At 48.5% G+C, this 20305-nt stretch overlaps 6 protein-coding genes across 6 annotated transcripts; 4 read left to right on the forward strand and 2 right to left on the reverse strand.

Moving 5' to 3' along the window:
• Positions 1–379: 379 nt before the first annotated feature.
• N7489_004667 (uncharacterized protein) lies at positions 380–2611 on the reverse strand (the record flags this gene model as incomplete). Its single annotated transcript, XM_056710419.1, has 2 exons — positions 380–2264; positions 2340–2611. The coding sequence occupies 2 exons, from the start codon at positions 2609–2611 to the stop codon at positions 380–382; spliced, it is 2157 nt and encodes a 718-aa protein (XP_056568840.1).
• A 2574-nt stretch (positions 2612–5185) lies between these two features.
• N7489_004668 (uncharacterized protein) lies at positions 5186–6001 on the reverse strand (the record flags this gene model as incomplete). Its single annotated transcript, XM_056710420.1, has 1 exon — positions 5186–6001. The coding sequence occupies one exon, from the start codon at positions 5999–6001 to the stop codon at positions 5186–5188; it is 816 nt and encodes a 271-aa protein (XP_056568841.1).
• Positions 6002–9455: 3454 nt separating this feature from the next.
• On the forward strand, positions 9456–9692 carry N7489_004669 (uncharacterized protein; the record flags this gene model as incomplete). Its single annotated transcript, XM_056710421.1, has 1 exon — positions 9456–9692. The coding sequence occupies one exon, from the start codon at positions 9456–9458 to the stop codon at positions 9690–9692; it is 237 nt and encodes a 78-aa protein (XP_056568842.1).
• Positions 9693–9775: 83 nt separating this feature from the next.
• Positions 9776–10258, forward strand: N7489_004670 (uncharacterized protein; the record flags this gene model as incomplete). Its single annotated transcript, XM_056710422.1, has 1 exon — positions 9776–10258. One exon carries the CDS (start codon positions 9776–9778, stop codon positions 10256–10258), a length of 483 nt encoding a protein of 160 aa, XP_056568843.1.
• Positions 10259–10589: 331 nt separating this feature from the next.
• On the forward strand, positions 10590–12668 carry N7489_004671 (uncharacterized protein; the record flags this gene model as incomplete). The annotated part of the gene is made up of 1 exon (XM_056710423.1): positions 10590–12668. The coding sequence occupies one exon, from the start codon at positions 10590–10592 to the stop codon at positions 12666–12668; it is 2079 nt and encodes a 692-aa protein (XP_056568844.1).
• Positions 12669–19754: 7086 nt separating this feature from the next.
• N7489_004672 (uncharacterized protein) lies at positions 19755–20230 on the forward strand (the record flags this gene model as incomplete). The annotated part of the gene is made up of 2 exons (XM_056710424.1): positions 19755–19931; positions 19979–20230. 2 exons carry the CDS (start codon positions 19755–19757, stop codon positions 20228–20230), a joined length of 429 nt encoding a protein of 142 aa, XP_056568845.1.
• Between the last annotated feature and the right edge of the window lie 75 nt (positions 20231–20305).

Genomic DNA, 20305 nt, shown 5'->3' on the forward strand with positions numbered 1-20305 from the left:
ATCTCTACTAAAGTTAAACAGCTGCCAAAGGTGGGCATTAAGGAGCCAATGTCACAGCTGAACTTGCCTTTGGCTTAGCCACAGCATGCGCAAGGCCCGGTGAGTCTGCGTCATATCTGTATGTTTTTATCTAAAAGCAGTGTCCTTGTCCCCCTTTCGTAAAACCTTTCATTTCTCTGTCCTTTGCGTCAATATGCCGCGTTACCGACAGATCAATGACTGTGATTTTAGTCAACGCCATCATCGCGTAAGCGCGGTAATACGCAGTGTTCTGTATTTCTTGCGAGTACGTACGTTTATCCTCGAAGCCCACAATGCAATAGCCAAGAGCTTGACATGGTAATACTTCAGCCATGCTTCCGTTGGGCGAAATCTGTGTCTATACAGATGCCATCTGAAGGCGTTTTCGTTCTCGATGTTGTGGCTCAAACAATTTCCTCTTTGATGCTCTCGACTTCTTCTTTTTCAAACCAGGGTTCAGTGCCACGTCATGGAAGTCAATGATGAGAATCCGCTTCAACTCTGAATTCCATAGTAGATTTCCGTCATTGAGGTCGCCATGCACCACCCCGAGGGAGTGGATCTCTTCCCGAGATCGTCGAAACTCATAATCAAGATCCACGGGAAGCTCCAATCTGCTTATTTTCTCGCCGCCCCAGGCCATAAGCAGCATATGTCGAATTTCACCCGCCCCATAGAGGAAATAAGTCATAGCCAGGTCGATTGTTCCCAGGAAAACTGGTACGGCGGACCCTTGCGCTTTTTGCAGGATACGATATATCATTGCTTCATTAGACACCTCTTTCCAGAGTCGGTCGGTTGTCCCCTTTCCAATAACCGTGTAGCCATATCGGGCACAAACAATCTTGAAAGGTGCCCCAGACGTCCACGCCCCACAATATCCCAATAGGGTGCAATAATGATCCAGGTCTTTATTCAATTGTTGATTCAGCTCTTGGACTAAGCCAGCTCTTGTAATAGGATGCCGTTCGTCGTTTTCACACATTCTGTGCAGGTCCACATTTGGGCATTTGTTATCCAACAAGCCGTGCTGTTGAAGCCCAAGTAAGCATCGTTGGGTACAAAATTGCGCGGTATGATGTCGGTGGATCCCACTTCGACCATTGCCAAAGCCTCTTGGCCTTCTTGGCTGATTAGGAGGGGAAGAAGTGACTTTGCTGAGAGTCCGCTTTCGCCTAGCTTCGGGCGCCGTATGATTTGAATCCGAATCATCGGAGGACTGATCTGGGCCAGGGATAGCTTGCGACGGTGCACAACCAGATCGGAGCTGCGCACGGCCCTGCAGTGTTGGCGATGGCATGGGTGACGAAGGTAGCCATTTAGAACCAGTGCCTTCGGTACTAGTATGAGGAGATCCCGTATATTCTAAGCCAGGTGGGGCTTGCTGGAGCTCGTCATCAGGTATTCCGGACCGTATAAGTTCAAGACTAGTTTCCCAAGTGTTCAGCTGACCCATTGCACGAGTCCGCCAAGCATGATCGCGGATGGCAGAAAGAGAACTCATCAAAGAAAGACAAAGCACCCGAGCAATAGCTGTTCTTGGTTGTCGATAGTTGTCATCATCATTCCCATCAATTTCCATATTGGGCTCGCAAAGGAAGTAAAGTAGTGTGCCCGGGTCATCCTGAGGTATTCGGAGAAGAACCAGTGCAAGACCGATGGTCACATAGGAAATCTCAAGGCCCTCCCAAAGCATAACGTGATATTCCTGGGTGAGAACTGACCCAACAATCTGCTCGGCATTATATTTCAACTTCTCAGCTTCATCGGTAGGTATCTGTTTGCGTTGCACCACCTCATCCCAAAAGTCCAACTTTGGCTGAAGACCCACGCGCAGATTTTCAACAGTCAGTTTATGAGGGGGCTTGTATTCCACCGTCATAAGCAGAGAATTTTTGTCATCAGCTCGGTGGATACAGAACTGGTCAGGCCTTGGCCGGTATTGTGTTGACGAGCGGTCTTCATCGTAAAGAGTGCCATCATTCTGAGCTGCGTCATCCTCTAGACTATTGGTATGGCTCTCGAACCATACGCCATCGCCAAGACGGAACCGTCGCCGGGCTTCAGGTATTTTGCAGAGTTCAGAAATGATATCTCGAACATGATTTTCAACGGCAAGTCTTTCGTAAGTTTCAAGATCCCGTTCACTGCTCAGTGGACGGTCCAACGAGTCGGCGACGCCTTCCAGACGCGCAACAGTCGAAAATAACTGGGGAGGGTGGTCACTCGTTGCTTGGAGGTAGCTGCAAACCGAGTCATATATTTCCTGCTATGCAGCGGCACAATCTGTCCATGGGAGAAGGCGAGCGGGGCAATACTTCCCTTGAGGGGCTGGGATCTTGCCCTTCGTAGAACGAGACGGAGTTCTAACGTGCAAGGGACAGGAGAGCAAGTTATGGCAGGTTCGAAGATATTCCAGCAAAGAAGTCTTTCGAGTGAACTGCCTGTTTCGTTCTTCGGCTTGTCGTTTCTCTTCCTCAGCTTGTTGTCGTTCTTCCTCAGCCTGTATTCGTTCTTCCTCAGCCTGTCTACGTAGCTTTGTTTCTCTTTCGAAAAGTTCTTTGTAATCGGGTGAGCTGCTTTGATCCATTGAGCTTTTCAAACAAAACGTATGGCAGCGTTGCTGTTTCAGTTCGGTACAGTTGAAGTCGCGAGGGGGTTGGAGCCAGGTTCGGGATTCGGATAAACTGACGGACCGGTGTTTTCAAGTTACCAGGCACGAGATCTTGGCAGTCGATAACGTACGCAATGCTGACAAATCCCCGTTAGCTCGATCGTAGACTGTCTGCACAAAGTGAACAATCCAAAACTAACAAACATCTCAGGCGACCTGCTCACTTGTCTACGGCTGAAGTGGTTATGCAGAGTAGTTGTTTTTCGCCTGTCATCGCGATGTTCCCATCGTCAGACAGTGGTCATAATAGGCCCCGGAATGGCAGGCCTCGCTTCCGCATACCTTATCAATGCAGACCCCTGTCGCCGATATGAGGTGGAAGTGTCCGAGAAGGTGAGTTCCTTATATTCGCTAGTTAACGTATTTCACTACCGAGTGGCGCACACTACGAGTGGCGCACACTATCGAGAGACGCACCCCATCCAACTTATTAAATTCAAATCCATTTTATCAACCAAAACGCCATGATAATAAATAAACTAAAATCATCATCTATCTGGACATGCATCTCTCCTATGGCCCTGGTTTTTGCGTGACCCCCTTGTTGCTAATGCTCTCCTTTGCGGCTGTAAACGTGGCGAAGGCCTTCTCCGGGTGTTTTAATTGCTTCCACCGATTGCATAATTAATGCAGATGCTTCTTGAACAGAAAGGCCTTCTCCGACGGGTATCTGCCTTCGGGACCGAATGCGCTTTTGCTTTTGCTTCTGGTTGGCGGCGCGTAATAACTTATTTTCCTTCGCGAGTAAAAGAGCGCTATATAATCTAAGGCGTAATCCTTTAGCAAGTTGGTTGGATGGACGATCTAACGGGCTTAGTTGGCTCTGAGATCTTATATGAAGTAAAGTTTTCATTGATAAAGCTTGTCGACGAAGTTGCTCCTCTATACAATAAGAGGGATTTTTGGTATAAATTTCCTGCTTGACTCACTACTGCGTGATGTGTTTTTGTTCAACCGACTACCCCCAAATCTAACCGCCATCCGCTAAGTTTGACTCCTAGTCTGATCTTGTTGAACCGTTCCGTTGTGTTTAGAGCCCAAGATGTTCTTCTTGCATTACTGTAGCAGGTTTTCGAGCAGTCATGTTTCTTCTAATACCGTGATCGCGTTTGTTACGTAAGAATCGGGAAACCGCGCAGGCAGTGGTTCAACGCCTATGACAATGTGGAGAATTGGCCAGTATTAAATACTACAAGACAACAACCAGCGAGGAGCCCGTACCAAATTAGAAAAGCAAGCAATTTTTCTTGCATGGACATGGCTCTTTGTTCCGCTCAATGGGCTGCTCACTGTAACACGACTAGGTCCAACACCCACCACAATTAAACCAAAATAAAGCAAGAGGCGCAAGAATGGATGTCTAGGACAAAGCCTTCACGCGGTCTTCGATCATGTTCCTTTCTTTGTTGTCATATTACTCAACTCTAGAGTCATGTGGCACTTGCGCCTAGTTGCGGACGGCAGCTTCATACCATTGCTGGCCAACTAGTTCGGCCTACCGTTGCCGTATTTATACCACGAGCCTCATTGTTAACAAATGAAGCAGACGATGACCCTGAATTAGTCAGAGAGCAGGCTTCAGCACGTCATCAACCACTAAATCTCGAATATCTTGCACAAAGAGCACGAGAAAGCCCTGGCTGTGCTCCGCTCGCATGGTGTGGTCCTCGGCGACAGTGAGTGGCGCAAAATGTTGTGGGATGACTTAGGTGGCCGTTTGATCGCCAATGATTCGGGGGACGCGAAATAGTCGAAGCGCCCTCGGGCCCTTGAACCAACCTCTTGCCATTCCGCTACGCCGAAGAGAGATGAGCTACTACGACTTCAAGTAGCTGGATAATTTCTCATAGATTGGACTGGATTACCTCACATGTACCTCAATTCAGGGTTTCAACTCGACGAGTAGCCAGGGTACATTGATTACGCACACTCTCACACATACTGTACCGTTAGTACATCTTCAGTGTACATTGATGGCAATCTACAGTGCTATTTTGACCAGATTTGAAGTTCCTTTTAACAAATAAGTTAGTGGAAAACAGGAGATTAAATGTACAAATTATGTGCGATGCTTTGTGTACTCTCCGGCAAACGAGACCAACATCCGGGTTTGCTTACAAGCCATTCAGGTTGAGTATGTCTACCCAGGAGAAACCCGATATCCGAGTTCTGTGATTTTATTACCCTGGTGGTCGTTAGTAAAATTACCTCACAGTACAATTTAGCAGAAGAACCTACATCATGCGATGCCACAATTTCACTGCTTCTAGAATCCCATTCAAAAGTGGTGCAAGCACTGTATTCCGGACGTTCCCCATGCCATTTATCCTGCCAACTGAGATTATCCTTTATTTAGATGCCAACAAAATGGTTCTCGACATATGCAATCCTGAGCCCTGTCAAAGAAGTCACTTGAACAAACCGCCATATCGGGCCCTCGTGACCAATTGTTCGGCCATTAATAGCGATTCCACAAAGAACTTGAATATCCTAAGTCTCACTGAACATGAAGATGATGTAGTGAGCCCCACGAAGCCCAATCGCGTACCGTACAGAGTTGTGGTAATCATCGACTTTTATACTATGCGCCACTGAGGCATCTGCTGGCACATTTGTTATCACCAACAGAGTATCCATAACGGTCCACAAAATTTCAACATTGGCCCAAATGATTCGATAATTTGTGGTCTTTGGGAAGCGACTTTTTGGCTGCTCTTGCAGGTTGCGAATAAGAGTTTTGATATTTTCTCTTGGGTCGAGATCATCTACCAGCATGTATTTGAACCCGAGCTCTCTCCATTGTTTGGGACAAGGGCCAACGGATAAGGTGTCATCAAGGTTGATAATATCTTCTTCTCGGTCGAGGAAGCGATAAATTCGTTGAATGGCCTCGGGGGGCAAAGGTATGTAGAGCGGGCGTTGCGTTTTCTCCTTACGGCTGGCTGTCTTGAAAGCCATGAACACATCGAGATCCAGGGTATCGGATTCGTCGCAAAAAGGGGCTTCTTGCATGAAAGGAGAGAGGAGATGAATGTAGCTCTTGAATTGATCAATCCAAGCCTGGTCGAAATTGACTTTCCTAAAGATGCGCATAACGATCCACCAACAGTAGTCGTGCACAGTTGTTTCTTGCGATCGCTCCTCTTCCGTCAAGCGAATCATGTCCATGAAATAACGGTGTACCGGTTGTCCCGTTCTACTGCCATCCTCCTCCGTCCCTTCCTCGAGCAGGTAATGCCACGTTTGAGCCGCATCCAGATCACATTGGCACAATGGACAGTAAATTGACGGATCTGTAAGAGGCATTGATGAATATTCAGCCTGATAAGATGTTGCAATGTCAGTGATTCCGCTCCTCCAACGAGTTGTCAGCCGCTCACGTATCTTAATTGGAACGGGAGAAACAGCAATCTCGGTTAATCGTAAATGCGACCGAATCCACACAACCACCTAGCCAATAAATTCTCGCGGATCGCATGTACGTTTGAAATCAGCCAAGCCTCAGATTACATACACCAATATCATTGTACAGTCACGTGTATCGTCCCATTTTGGAATGGGGCGAGACACGATTGCATTAGAGCTCAGCGTGCGTTCGCCGTCACTTAATCCCACCCACGCCGTTTCTTGTATGAAAGACTTACTTACGATACAATTACTGTTCTTCTGGGAATAAGACGACAAGCTTCTAGTCAACAATGCAATTTAGTTATTACTACGATGTTTTCCCAACTACAAAATATTTGAACTTAATGGATATATAGCACAGTCATGTGTTGTTTCTGGAAATCCTTTTGCAAAAGCACCATCGGCGCTGTCGCACGGTCACTACGCAGTGACGACCTGCGCCTTGCTTTTTGGGTTGTGGCCCGCGACAGGGGTTCATTTCCTGGCCAGGCCGTAGATCAATTTCCTAGTTGAATTTAAACAGCACTCTGTTTATAAGACCTGAAAAAGAAAAGCGTACATTAAAAGATCTTCAATAGCCCTTTAACTACTAAGATATGGCAAAGTATATTACTCAAAGCTGACATTCCATGGGCGAGTCCGGTGACTGCCATTCTTTCGTAATAATTTCTTAATCCTACGGCAAGGAGACTACAACCTCATGTCTGACGCAATTGGAATACCTACCTCGTCTATCCATAATACGGACCACACAGCGTTTAACATGAATTGCGCCAAAGAACGGGATTATGTAACGTAGAACATCGATTGGCGAGAAAACATGGTGATATCAAGCAAGGGCGTGGAATGGCGCGTTGATAGGGTACGCGACCGAGCGAATGCTCACCACTGTACCTACAGTACTGAGACATCTGTGGGGCAACATGTTTTGGGAAAGGACGAGCGACGTCTGAACCATAAGTCCTCGATAATATAAATAGGCTGCCCTACAGGATGCCGTCATGCAAGTGAAACATGCAGTTAATTTACATTTCGAGATTAATAGAGACTAACCTCTTTGCCAAACCAAACCACTGCATCGTGTTTTGACGAAAGCCGATTACAGCCAGGTTGTTACAAGGTTAAAAATAGTTACATTTCAATTACATAGCTCGCATCGCCACATCTGGACAGGTAACCCAAGAAGTATTGACCGTATGTAATGTAATGTAAATGTATATTTCTGATTGTATGATACGACATCACGACTATTTTAACTTGCTAAAATCTGTCAATTGGACCGTATTATGCCTCGGAAGTCAGGTGGAGAAATGAACCCAGTGTCATGTCGGACCGGAGTCTCCCCTCACACCCCACCCAATAGTAAAGAGAAAACCCCAACTACAGGTAACCCTGAGGGACGGGGGATAATGTAGTTAGTTTATTATAATTGACCAAAATTTGAGACTGATCGCACCTGATTACGTATAGTTAAGATCCCTACCTAACTTGCAGTCAGGGCAGACTGCAGGTGCCCCCGTGGAATGAGGATTCGATTTTTATATTATTCAACAAACATTTGTTCTGCAACGAACGTACGTTATGAAATAAAAATCTGCGATTTATCTTATCTTGGGCCGAGGTGGGTGATCCGGCATGGAGGAAACGAGACCGTACTACTTGACCTTTCTTCTTTTGTGACTGGCTTTGCGCTCTTCTTGACATTTGTTCTATAAGTGATACGATCTGTTCATGGAGTGAGGTGCAACCGACTGCAGAGTAAAGGTGGGACTTCAAAAGCAAAAGTGTCCCAGTTTCTCTGTAGCATATTTGATAAAGGAAAGATTGCAGGTCGAAAACACACAAATGGGTGCAAAGGCAGGTACGCGTTGCACCTTTGGATTCCTGGGATGGACTGTGTATATACATCTACGTTGAAGATATGAGAGGCATAACTTGTACGAAAATTGTCGCTGGTAGAACTGCAAGTATGTGATTGGTGATACGGTTAAAAATCAGGGTTTGACCTTCTTTTCTCTATCAAGCAAACTAAGAAGACTTAAGCCAACATTTTAGTGTCTTGGATACAAAAGTACTGAGCTGATATCACGCACCAGGCTCATGGCAGCGATTCACCATTGCTATCATGATCAAGTGGGAGGCCCACCATGCGGAAGGATAACGCTGTAAGATACTTGCATCGAACACTGCGATTGAGCAGTGTCCGAGTTTGCGTAATAGATGGGGCACGAAAGCCATCTTTGGTACATTGTCGCTACCGATTGGAGGTTCCTTAGTTTTCGACTTCTGCACCATCCGCATCACTATCCTACGCATTGTTCATTATATTTTTGCGCACTGCTGATGACCCCCGATTGGAGAAACTAGAATTCCCCAAGAATTCTTGGTTTTTATGCGAGTGTCTTGATATCATAACAGTCTACTTGGAACGATTCTCTTCAATTTAAACGCAAAGAGACGGCGGCTGAAGAGATCGTGGCTGGTCCAACCAAGCTGTGGATGGATTACCTATCTTTCCATCCGGCTTATCGTGATTTGTTAGATTTGGAGAGAAGAGTTCGTCAACACCTCCGTTTTCATATTGAGGACTAAAGTTAAGATTCCGGGATGGTCAGATAAAGGTGGTGATACTCTTTCCGAGAACCAAAGAAAGAGTGCGAGTAGACCGAATCTAAAAGGAGAAGCTTCGTTCTATGAAGTGACGAAGTAGGTGGGGAAAGGAATGGCATTGGAAACAAGCATATTCAAGTTGGACTCTGTTTGTCGTAGCATGCTTGACCTCTGCATGGCGCCTGTTGAGGTTACTGCGACGACCGCAAAGGAAATTCTAGGATTAATCATCGATGCTGTTACCCTCTCGACCGAAATTGGTGGTCACGAAGTAATGGCTAAGGATATTTGCCAGAATATTATTTATGCGGACATCACGATGTATCCCCTGGAAAAGGCTTGTCAAGAAAGCTTTCCGACAGCCCATTCCGATTCCAGCAGTTTCGAACTACGCCAGCCGTTCCACAGCCGATATGATATAGCAATCTGCGGAGGAGCTGTAGGTATAGATCACCCCAGAGAAAGTTACCGCAGCGACTGTGAGTCTCAGCGTTTGATGGTCTCACAAGTAGTATTCGCAATGCATCTTCTGAAGCCATACTTCTAATATTTGGTCTCTCCCGCTTGAGCGCAAAATTCGGCTTCCTGTCGAAAGAATTGGCGAGTGAGAACACAAGCAAGGGCCGACGGAGGATTTTATATATTGATAATCGGGCATTCCAGTTTTGACCCAATAAATAATTTCATGTCAATGATTGGCTGCCAGCCATATTCCCAATAGGTTCAAGTACACCATGTTGCCATGCAGGAGGCTACCATGCTGGAGGCCACTATGCTGGAGGCCACTATGCTGGAGGCCACTATGCTGGAGGCCTATGATGCGGGAAGCTCACAATGCGGAACGCATGCAGTAAGCAATGAGAGGTGGAGAATCGTAATCTTTGGACCTGGGGACACCATCGAAAGATGCTTAGTAGACGGCTTGGCGCGCTTGCCGCAGCAACAAGAACCGGAAACTGAGATGTTCCGTCTCCGATGAGGACTTGGATCCTAGCGGCCCCTTTCTGGCCGTTGACGAACTGTCGATTGGATGACCGTAACCTCTTACCGTTGAACTCAAACATGCATTCGGTGGCGCAAGTACCAATACGACTGGGGCAAGCAACACTACGGCTGTGGCTCAAGAGCTTGAATCTTCCTCGGCAGCCACAAGCGTCCTGGCATCGCGACAGACTTCGCGAGGAGCTTCAGGAGCTCCGACTTGCAAAAACACATTTCTCTAGATTGAGTGAAGCTTCAGATGTCATCTTTTCAATTACACGGGCTCAATATGACGGATTTGCATCTCGCCGGATTCCTTCTCTCTCTGGGTACCAAATGGCCCCAATTTATGTTTACATGTTGGCCAAGTTCACTTCGCGATGGTTCTTTTTCAAAGTAGCTGCTCTCATATGCAAGGAAAAACACTGGAACTCGATACATGAAGTGGTGAACCCGAGCAAGGATGAAAAGGTCGCTTCGGTGGCCTGTCGCCATATAATGGACCCCGAAATATTCCAGCGAGTCAGCCGTGGTCTCCGACGTGTCTGGCCTCTTCTACCTTGATCACCTCGCTGCAGCTCAGGGATTCGGGATATTCATTGCGCGACCTAATACGTGGTCTTGCATGCCTACTGGTGATACGTGGCACCTTGTGATCCCGGTCGCTCGCTTTGTTTTCGCTCACTCTGTCTGATTTCGATTTCCTCTCATGTTTCAACGCCTACTCTACCTACCGGTCCACGTGTACCCTTAGACCGCTACTTTTGATAGAAGGTCGTGACATAAACCTTGCTAGTATAAGTTGTACTTGTCTTTCTCTCTTTCTCTCCATCGAGAACCAACTTTCACAGTTACTTTGCTTGATATCAACTCCTCTTCTACCAAAGCTTCAGTCATGCAGCCTCCCCCTGTATTATGTCTTAACGGCAGTGACAGCCACGATCTCACATCCACCTGCCCGGCGTCAGCCAACTGTCCAAGACCAGTCATCATTGGCCTCTATGGCCTACCTGGATCTGGCAAATCGTTCTTGCTGAATATCCTCAAATGTGGCCTGAGCCACGCCGAATTCTCCTTCTATGATGGCAGCCAAATCATTGCAGCGGGCACTCTAGGGGGCCTTCAAGCATTCCAGAACTTGGATGAAGATGACAAAGACAGGGTTCGCGATCATGCGATTCGAAGGATCAAGCAAGAGAGCTCCGACAGTGGGAGAAGTGCCATAGTCACTGGACATGCCATGTTTTGGGCCGAAGACGAAGTTGCTGGTCAATTGGTATATACACCAGCTGATTTAGACACCTACACTCACATTTTGTATCTTGATGTGCCGGCTGAGGAAATTGCGGGGTATCGGTCGAGTGATCAGAAACGAAGTCGTCCAGCAGTGTCAATTGCTCATTTGATCAAATGGCAGCAAGAGGAGAAAAAACAACTGCGTCACCTTTGCAGGTCCCACGACATCATTTTCACCACCATTACCCAACGCCAGATATCCATGGGGAAAATTGTTCCCTTCATTAAGGATCTTAAGACCCATACAGACGATTTGAATTCCAGACTGGCCCAGCAACGCATGGACGACTTCATAACGACCGGATCCGAGCGGCCGGAGACTGTGCTAGTCTTTGACGCCGACAAGACACTCGCACCACAGGACAGCGGTGAACTATTTTGGGAGCTGGCTTCCATACCTTCGGCTGAGGCGGACGAGAGATTCCCCTTGAAAAGTTTGTTTAGCAGCCCTTTGCGCTACTCATATACTGCCTTCCGCCAAGCGACCTTCCTCTGCGAAGAAGCCATTGGCGACAACAAAGAATATGATGATTGCTGCGACAAAGTGGCCCTCATGATCAAGCTCCATTCTGAGATCTTAGATCTTCTGCATTTGGTGTCAGGTCAGACTCATGTCCGCGCGCTGGTGTTGACCTGTGGACTTCGCAGAGTCTGGGAGAAGGTTCTGAAGAGGGGGAGACTGGCGAAAACAGTTACAGTGATCGGCGGGGGTCGCTTGTCCGACGCTCTTGTCATGACACCCGCACTGAAAGCGGCACTCGTGACGCGTTTGCGTGATGTGCACGGCTCTTATGTTTGGGCCTTTGGCGACAGTCCACTGGATGTGGAAATGCTCCAAGCGGCCAACCAAGCAATTGTTGTGACGGGCGACAAAGCATTGAGAAGTACTAGCATGGACGAGGCTTTGACAAGTTCTATCGGAAAGGCCGGATTTCGGCCGCGCCAGGCTGTGCTCCCGTCAAATGCAACTGCTCGCCTTGATGCGTCCCGGCTGCCTTTAGTACAACTGACGGATCAATTTTTCGTTGAGTCGTTATTTGTCCGGCGCCAAAGCCTTCATCTTCTTCATGCTACTGATCGTTTTGCGGCCAAATTGCTCATGACACCAATGCGCGATGCAGCGATCTCGGGGCCAGCACTGCGGGATGCACATTCCCAAGTTGGATGGTATCTTGCCACTGAATTCTGTACCCAAATTCTTGGTGTTGAGACCTGCAATATTGCCCATGTTCAAGGTCATCAAACAGATGGTTATCGAATACTTCATGAGAAAGAGACCCTGATTGTGCCTTTGATGCGAGGTGGTGAACCAATGGCATTGGGCGTGAGCAAGGCGTTGCCACGCGCCATGTTTCTTCATGCAAAAAATCCAGGCGATATTCAGCATAAGCATCTTCAAGGTCGTGAGACAATCTTTCTCGTTGACTCGGTAGTCAACACCGGCCAGTCAATCTTGGAATTCGTGCAGCACATTCAAAGCCTTCATGCCTCTATTCGCATTATCGTCGTTGCTGGTGTCATCCAGGCCAAATCGGTGTCCACCAGTAGGATTGCGCAAGAGCTCTCACGATTCCGGCGTTTGTCCTTCGTTGCTCTTCGCCTGTCCAATAATCAATTCACCGGCAAAGGGCCGACCGACACGGGCCACAGACTATTCAACACCATGCATCTCGATTAGCATATACGATATGGTGGTACCATGTGAACGTTTTCTTCGTTGGCTCATTTATGTCTTGGTAAACTTGGATATGTTTGCGTCTTTTATGCGAGCATAGTATGGAAATAATTATTTCGCATTACCTCACCATTGTCTCCTCCCTACTGTGAAGTCAGAAGAGCTAGGCTTGAGTACTTCAATTCTTACCTTATCGTATATTAACTTTGAGTATTTTAATAAAGTGAGCACGGCTTGAACTCCCAGATATATGTATTAGAAGCTGTAATAATCTTTGCCAATGCTTCATGCATTCGTCCAACACCTGCCGGCCTCGCGCCATGGGGGCCATGTGAAAGGAAAACCGAAACGTATGATCTTATTCTTCATGTAAAGCAGCAGCAGGACTAAATACAGTGTCTGTTGGAAATGTCCGTAAGGGACAAAGGAATTCTGTTAAGTAATGTTTAGCTATTCAACTTTATTTTTTGAATATAACGATCATTTTTAACGAACTTTGATATCGAATCTTAATACCTTAATATAACAGAATTCCTAGGGTTTGCTTCTTGCATCAAGCTCGGGTTGACCTCACGGATTATATACCCAGCATGTCGGTGGTGGTGGCTGCAAGTAACAAATTCCCCTACACACGCACCATCGATATATGCGCGGAGCTACACCACGATATTCTGTAGATTAAATCCTTTCAGTAGAAGTACTCTCATCCAAATAAGTCAGCTTATGGGTGTTATGTAGCCCTGGAGGCTGCAAGTGCTCCGTTAAAGCGTATGCGCGCGCTGCAACCGCAACAGAATATATTGTTTTGTTATGAATAGCCTTGATCGCAAACGTTATGCTACCACCTTGGTAGGTGGTATCTTTCCCCTTATTAAACGTATTCTTCTTTATGTTGGCATAGTGGTATTTTAAAGGAGAGATGGAAAGAGAGATGCAGACGCGCAAAAATGTCAAGAATGTTTTAGTTCAGAGGTATAAATTGTTTAATTCAGAGGGAAATATAAGGCTATATATACACCACAAAATCCGAGTTAGTTTACAATCAACCTAGTTCTTTGTGTTGACAACTCGGGATTTATTCCGATGGCTTGGTTCCTGATCTGCACCAGCTTCATACCACAACAGATATAAGACGACTGACTATTGGAAACGTGTTGCGGTAATACGAAATCTGGAAAACGGAAGAACTATCAATACGCAAACTGCATGATATGATTAATACGAATGCGAATATGAATATGCTCTATATTCGCATTGTTCGCATTTATTTATTCCTTTCGGAGCCCTAGCCCGGAGCACCCACCATATTGAATTGCAGCACGAACCATGAGAACTGAAATACCGACTTTCCTGATTTAGAGGTTTTGGCAGCACGCGCCTGAGTCATGGAACGTGTTTTCCGAATCAAATTTCACCCACGGGCATACTAATGTTTACCTGACCCACGGACGGACAGAGTGGAATGTCCAGGTTGCACGTGATTGAAAATAATAAGAGGTGGCCCCAAAGCACCTGGGCATGTTTTCCCTTCAGCCTAGAGCCTCAAGCTACATCTCCATCAGCTATCACATACAGTAGTATTCGAATTCAGTTATGTTGTAGTTCAGAGGTATGAATTGACTTGTTATTTCAGAGGGATACATGAGCCTATATATACAACAATGAGCCAAGTTGATTTCCAATCAACTTGGTCGTCTGTATAGGCACTTCGGAGCTAATTCCGACGGAGCGGCTTGCTTCCTGATCTGTACCAGCCTCATATCACAACATTCCCCCTCAGGATCGCTTTGCTGGCAAGGCGATACTGGATTAACGCTGTGCAGGCAAGCCTCGGTAAAACCACTCAAAAACCTTCGTGGGAAAATAAAGTGGAAAGAGCGCCTGCGCTGTCACGTTTGTTGCCTCCGCGTCTCCAAGGCTTCGATTCCTAGAAGACTACAGAACTTGGCAAAAGCCGTAGGTCCTAACGGCTTGGTGAGACCGTCAGCGGCCTGTTCCTCAGTAGGAACATATTGAAGACCTATCTCGCCAGCATTCAGCACTGCTCGCTGATAATGGAATTTCACGTTGAAATGTTTGGTCCGTTTGTGGAACTCGGGATTACGCGAGAGGGCAATAGCGGACTGGTTGTCAGCCATGATGTTGGTGACCGGGGATCGATACAGTTGCGTTTCGGCCAGAAAGGTGCGAAGCCACTGCAGATGCAGAATGGCATTGTACTGTCCAATGTACTCGGCATGGGTTGTAGATGTGGCTACTTCCCCCTGTCTCTTGGATGACCAGGAAACCGGCGCACCCGCAAGTTGGAATACGTAGCCGGACGTCGAGTAGGCTCCATCGGTGACGACGGAGCCGCCGAAGTCGGCATCCGTGTATCCAATCAATTGACCACTGCGGTATGTAATGCGATGGGATTGCGTAGATTTGACATAGCGAAGCAATCTCTGCAGGGCGACCTGGTGGTGCGATTGTGGCTGAGAAGTGAAGCGACTCAACGTGCCCAGCGCAAACGCGATATCCGGTCGCGTTCCGACCATCAGGTACATCAATGAACCGATGGCGGTTGCGAATCGTGCTTTTGCTTCCTCGTCTGGAGGTTCTTCGTCTGGACGGCGATTCAAGGCTTGCTTGGGATCCATCGGCGTATTCTTCGTCTGACAGGTTTCCATGCCAAAGTCGGAGAGAACCTTTTGGATGTACTGGTGTTGGTGGATGGACACAGATCCATCGGCTTGGAAGTCAAACTGGATGCCCAGGAACGAACGTGGGATACCGAGATCATTCAGTTGGAACTCTGTTTCCAATGCTCGTTGCACTTGGGCTATCTCATGTGAGTCTGCTGCAGCAACGAGAAAGTCATCGACGTAGACACAAATCACGCAATTGGATTTGTAGAACACGCAGTTGTCCGATTGTGCCATGGTGAAGCCATGAGCGGCTAGCACGCGGTGGACGCATTGGTACCAAATCCGCGGGGCCTGCTTGAGACCATACAAAGAGCGGCGAAGCCGGCATACATAGCCTGGCTCTTCGAAGCCTTCGGGCAACTCCATGTAGATGGACGAGTCTACGTCACCGTGTAAGAATGCAGTGACAGCATCGAATTGGTGGAGTTTCCATCCGCGCAACACGGTACTGGCGACAATGCAGCGGACGGAGTCCATTCTGGACACAGGCAAACGTTTCGTGATAGTCAATCCCATGTTTTTGCCGGTAGCGTTTGATAACCAGTCGCGCTTTGCGCGTTCCGTTGGCTTTGGTCTTGAAGACCCATTTGCAGCCAATCACATGATCTCCGGCTGGGACGTCCTCTCGCCGAATCTTTTCCCATGTTCCGTGTTCGAGAAGCGACGCATATTCTTTCTGGATGGCGGCCCACCATTCCAGCTGGTCTGGGCCTGACACAGCTTCGTGAAAGGTCGCCGGGTCGACTTGTCTGGCCGGTGTGGTATTCAATGTGCCTGCCGAGTACACCTTGCCTAGTGATTCCAGGAGACGCCGTGACGGTCTTCGTCTGCGACCATAGATCGAATGCCCAAGATCCGATGTCAAGTCGGTTTCTTGTTGGCTTGGGTTGGCCAATGGAGGTGTCTCCTCTTCACGATCAGATGGCGTTTCCTCTCGCTCATTCGACGGAGGTAATGGCGATGCAGGAGGTGTTGGCAGCCCGCCCGACCTCGGCATTGATGGAAAGACAGGTGATGGAGGAGCGTTGTCCGGGAGGTCGTTGCCTGTGTCCCTCTCGATGAGTGGCGCCACTGGGGTCCTCTCATCGAACTCGACATCACGGGAAAAGACGGTCTTTCCGGAATGGACTTCATACAGCTTGTACTGGTTCGGTTCACAATAACCTAGCAATCGGCACTCGGATGATCTGGGTCCGAGTTTTGCTCTATGCTCCTTCGGGATCAACACCCATGCGCGGGAGCCGATCCGTCGCAGATGCAGCAGCGATGGCGGCTTCCCGTATAATATTTCGAACGGTGTCTTCTTCGATGCTGGAGCGCGCAGCTTCAGATAGACTACCGTTTCTAAAAGCTCGGGCCACCAGGAAGGAGGAAGTCTCGCATCGGACAGGAGCGTGTTGATCCGCTCCCGGATAGTGCGATTCGTGCGTTCGGCCAAACCATTCTGCCCTTTACAGTATGGTAGCGAAGTGTCAAACTCGACTCCCTGGGTCTCGAGGTGTGTTCCGATCGGCAAGTATTCTCTCCCGTTGTCGGTGAGGAACCTCTTGATCTGGGCGCCGAACTGACGGTGCACCCAGGCCTCAAATTGTCGGAACTTCTGCAGCGCTTCATGCTTCCATCTCATGGCATATGCCCACGAGCCACGAGAATAATCGTCAGTAAAGGTGATCACGTACCTGGAGCCATCTTTGGCGATCGGCATCTCCATGATGTCCGAATGGATCATTTCAAAGATTCTCGTTGAATGCAGACGTGGCCGTCTTGCACGGGAGTTCCTCTTCTGATGCTGCTTACCCGACATACACGCTGGGCACTGCGGCGTTGCCAGCAGCTGCGCCTGCGTTAGCGGTCGGTACAGAGTGCCGGTCTGCCGGAGGACCACCCTCAAGTCTCCCCGGTTCAGATGTCCCATCCGAGCGTGCCACAACGCCTCGGAGGCCTGGCCCACTCCTTTGCACGCATCTTCTTCGAGTATCACAGCTTCACCACCGAGTTCAGAGGTTGACGTTGCGCATTCTGCGTCACTTGACTCCTGAGGGTCGCCGGCGCCCTCGCCAGTTGGACTCGCTCTCGAGATATTCTGCTCACATGGCACCGCAGGATCAACAGATCCTCCTCCGCGTGGTAGGCGGTCCCCACCGTCCGTCCTCGGCGTTGCACAAAGACGTTCTGCGGGTGCGCCACCACCGAGTAGCGGTCTCGCAATAACTTCGGCACGCTGATCAGGTTCATCCCGACGCGTGGCGCGAAGTATACATTCTTTAACACCAGGGGTTGGTTGAACTTCCCCCGGAGCGTGAGCTTCACCGTACCAATCCCTTCGGCTTCCACTGGATCACCCGCCGTGTCCAACATCTCGCGGTGGGGCCGCAGACTGCTGAAGCAGCTCCGGTCCCAGCAGATGTGGCTGGTGGCGGCCGAGTCCAGGATCCACCGGGGTTGCGGTGCGTGGGTATAAAGGGTCGTCACCCTCGCCCTCACGATATTGATCCTCGGTCTCTTGGAAGTCGGCGGGCCCTGCCGATCTTCTCTCTGGCTTAACGGTATATTTTGCATGTTGTTTCTTGGTGAGCCGGAATTACTCCGTTCAGCCTTCAGGGCATGGTCCCTAGGCGGGTGTTTTTCGCGCTGTTTCTTCCAGCACTCCGCGACCACATGGCCGCGCTTCTTGCAGTAGGTACACTTCTTGGGATCTCTCTGCACTGCATTGATTGACGGTCCTGGGACTCCCTGCGGGGGCGCGGGAGACTCCTTTCGTCGGACCGTCTGTTCGGCGTTGGAAAGCCGATTTCCGATCGTGGTCGGGTTGACCGGATCCTTGTCATTCTGGATCGCATCCACAACCAGGATGTACTCCGGTCCGATCTGCGTCAGCAAGATCGCGATGTGTGCCCGATCGCCAATCGATCCGGGCGCGATGGCATTCAATCGATGTACAAGCAGCCGTACACGATCGACGAATTCGCGCGCACTGCCGCAGCGCTCGCCGGTTGTCTCGCGGAGTTGAGCAAACAGTTCGCAGAAAGTGGCGAGTTCCATTCGCCGGTATCGTTCTTCAAGTTCATTCCAGAGGTCACGGGACGTCTCCAGTCCCGCGACATGAACGCTGATGTGGGGGGACAGGTACCGGAAAATGGTGTGGTAGGCCTCGGCTTCACGACGCGACCATTCACGATGGCGCTCGAATGCCTGGACCTCCACTTCGAGGCGCGCTTCAATGGCTCGCTGTCTCACCGCCCCATTGAGGTGGGGCTCCACCAAGGGGTGGATGTCCGCCGTAATGGGTTTGGCGTACTTGAATAGACAGTCGGGACGCTGAAGGTCGCCCGACACTACATCCCAGACCTGCCTGGCTTTCAGGTAGGAGGTCATGAGACGTTTCCAGGTCGCGAAGTTATCACTTCCCGTCGAAGGCTCGATGGCCGTGACGGCTCGGTCGGGCGAGTCATGGACCAGAGCAGACATCGTGTGGATAGTGAAAGCGGGGTAGATATATAATCAAGATGATCAAGATGATTCTCGGATGAGTAGAAACGGCACCCGAGATTTTGCTCCCGGGCTCATAACCTGTTGTAATTCAGAGGTATTTATTGTTGATTTATTCAGAGGGAAACATGAGGCTATATATACATCACAAAGTCCAATTTGATTTCCACTTGGTTCTTTGTATAGACACCTCGGGGTTTATTCCGATGGTGCGGCTTGGTTCCTGATCTGCACCAGCCTCATATCACAATAATTTAAGACACCATCAATCGCTCATAGATAGTCCATCCAATTTGTCACCTGGTCGACCTTCATAAATAACTGCAGCAAACCTATCCACATTGAATAAAACTTGAGGAGAAAAGGCACATAAGCCTCTCAAGTCTGTCCAAAGGGGCTATTTAGTAGTTATGTCTTCATATATTGAAAATGCGACTATACAAACCATGCAAACTAATATTTGATGCCTAAGGCCACATACAGATGTCGGAATAGATGCATTGGCATACCGGCATACCGGAGGATCCATTGATCCTATGCATTTTGTAATTTTAGATTAGTAATTGGCGGCCCATAAGTTATAAATCGTTAGGAAAGTCGATACAGCAATACGGAGAGTTGAACACCATTGATTGGACCCCTACATTTTACAATACGGCCCACGCCGACAACAGATGACTGGACCAGAACTCTCTCTCCATTTTCCTCTCACGTGATAGGATATGTTTATTAAGCATTGCCCGACAATATCTCGGGCACCCAAAGCAAGGTCTCGTTATATCTACCCCGCCATAAATGCTGGCGCTCGTCAGCTACGTAACCACTCTGTCTCCTGAGTAAGCTTCCCATATGATTGCGGCTGACCTTCAATATATTCTGACAGCCAAAATTACAGCTCATCTCTATCCTTACAATGCCTCCCACGACGATAAATCAGAATGCCCTCTCGCGCTTAACGGAACTCTCGGCATGGGTCTCCGAAACGAACGAATTCAAGGCGGAGCAGGAAAATCTATTCAGATGCTCAGATGAAGGCCGCCATGTGAGAGTTGATCCTTTGTTGGGGGAACTGGGGTTCAATAAAATCAAGGTAAATCATTATACCGCTTGCCTGAAACTTTTCCCTAACATTCGTAGGGATACGGGTATTCCATCTGGCGGATTACGGGAAAGATCGCTTTGAAGGCCACTCGTCATTACCAGTCTCTATTCTTTCCTTTATCGATCAAGTCCGGGTCTGGTAGTGCGGCCGGGGAGGTGCAAGCTGCAGGCGAGGTGCTTACACCGGGTAGCTATATTTCATTCTCTAGTCCGCTGACTCTCGACAGTCAGTTGGATTGTTTAATTGTCTATTTACCCAAGACGGACGACTCATCCGTCGCTGAGTAATGAAATGTAAATTGGCATCCCCTCAAATCATGTATGTACTAGTACCTTCTACATATGACCTCAAGCATCAGATAA

This window comes from Penicillium chrysogenum (genome assembly GCF_028827035.1).
Source record: "Penicillium chrysogenum strain IBT 35668 chromosome Unknown utg000002l_segment0_segment0, whole genome shotgun sequence".
NCBI classification, from domain to species: domain Eukaryota; kingdom Fungi; phylum Ascomycota; class Eurotiomycetes; order Eurotiales; family Aspergillaceae; genus Penicillium; species Penicillium chrysogenum.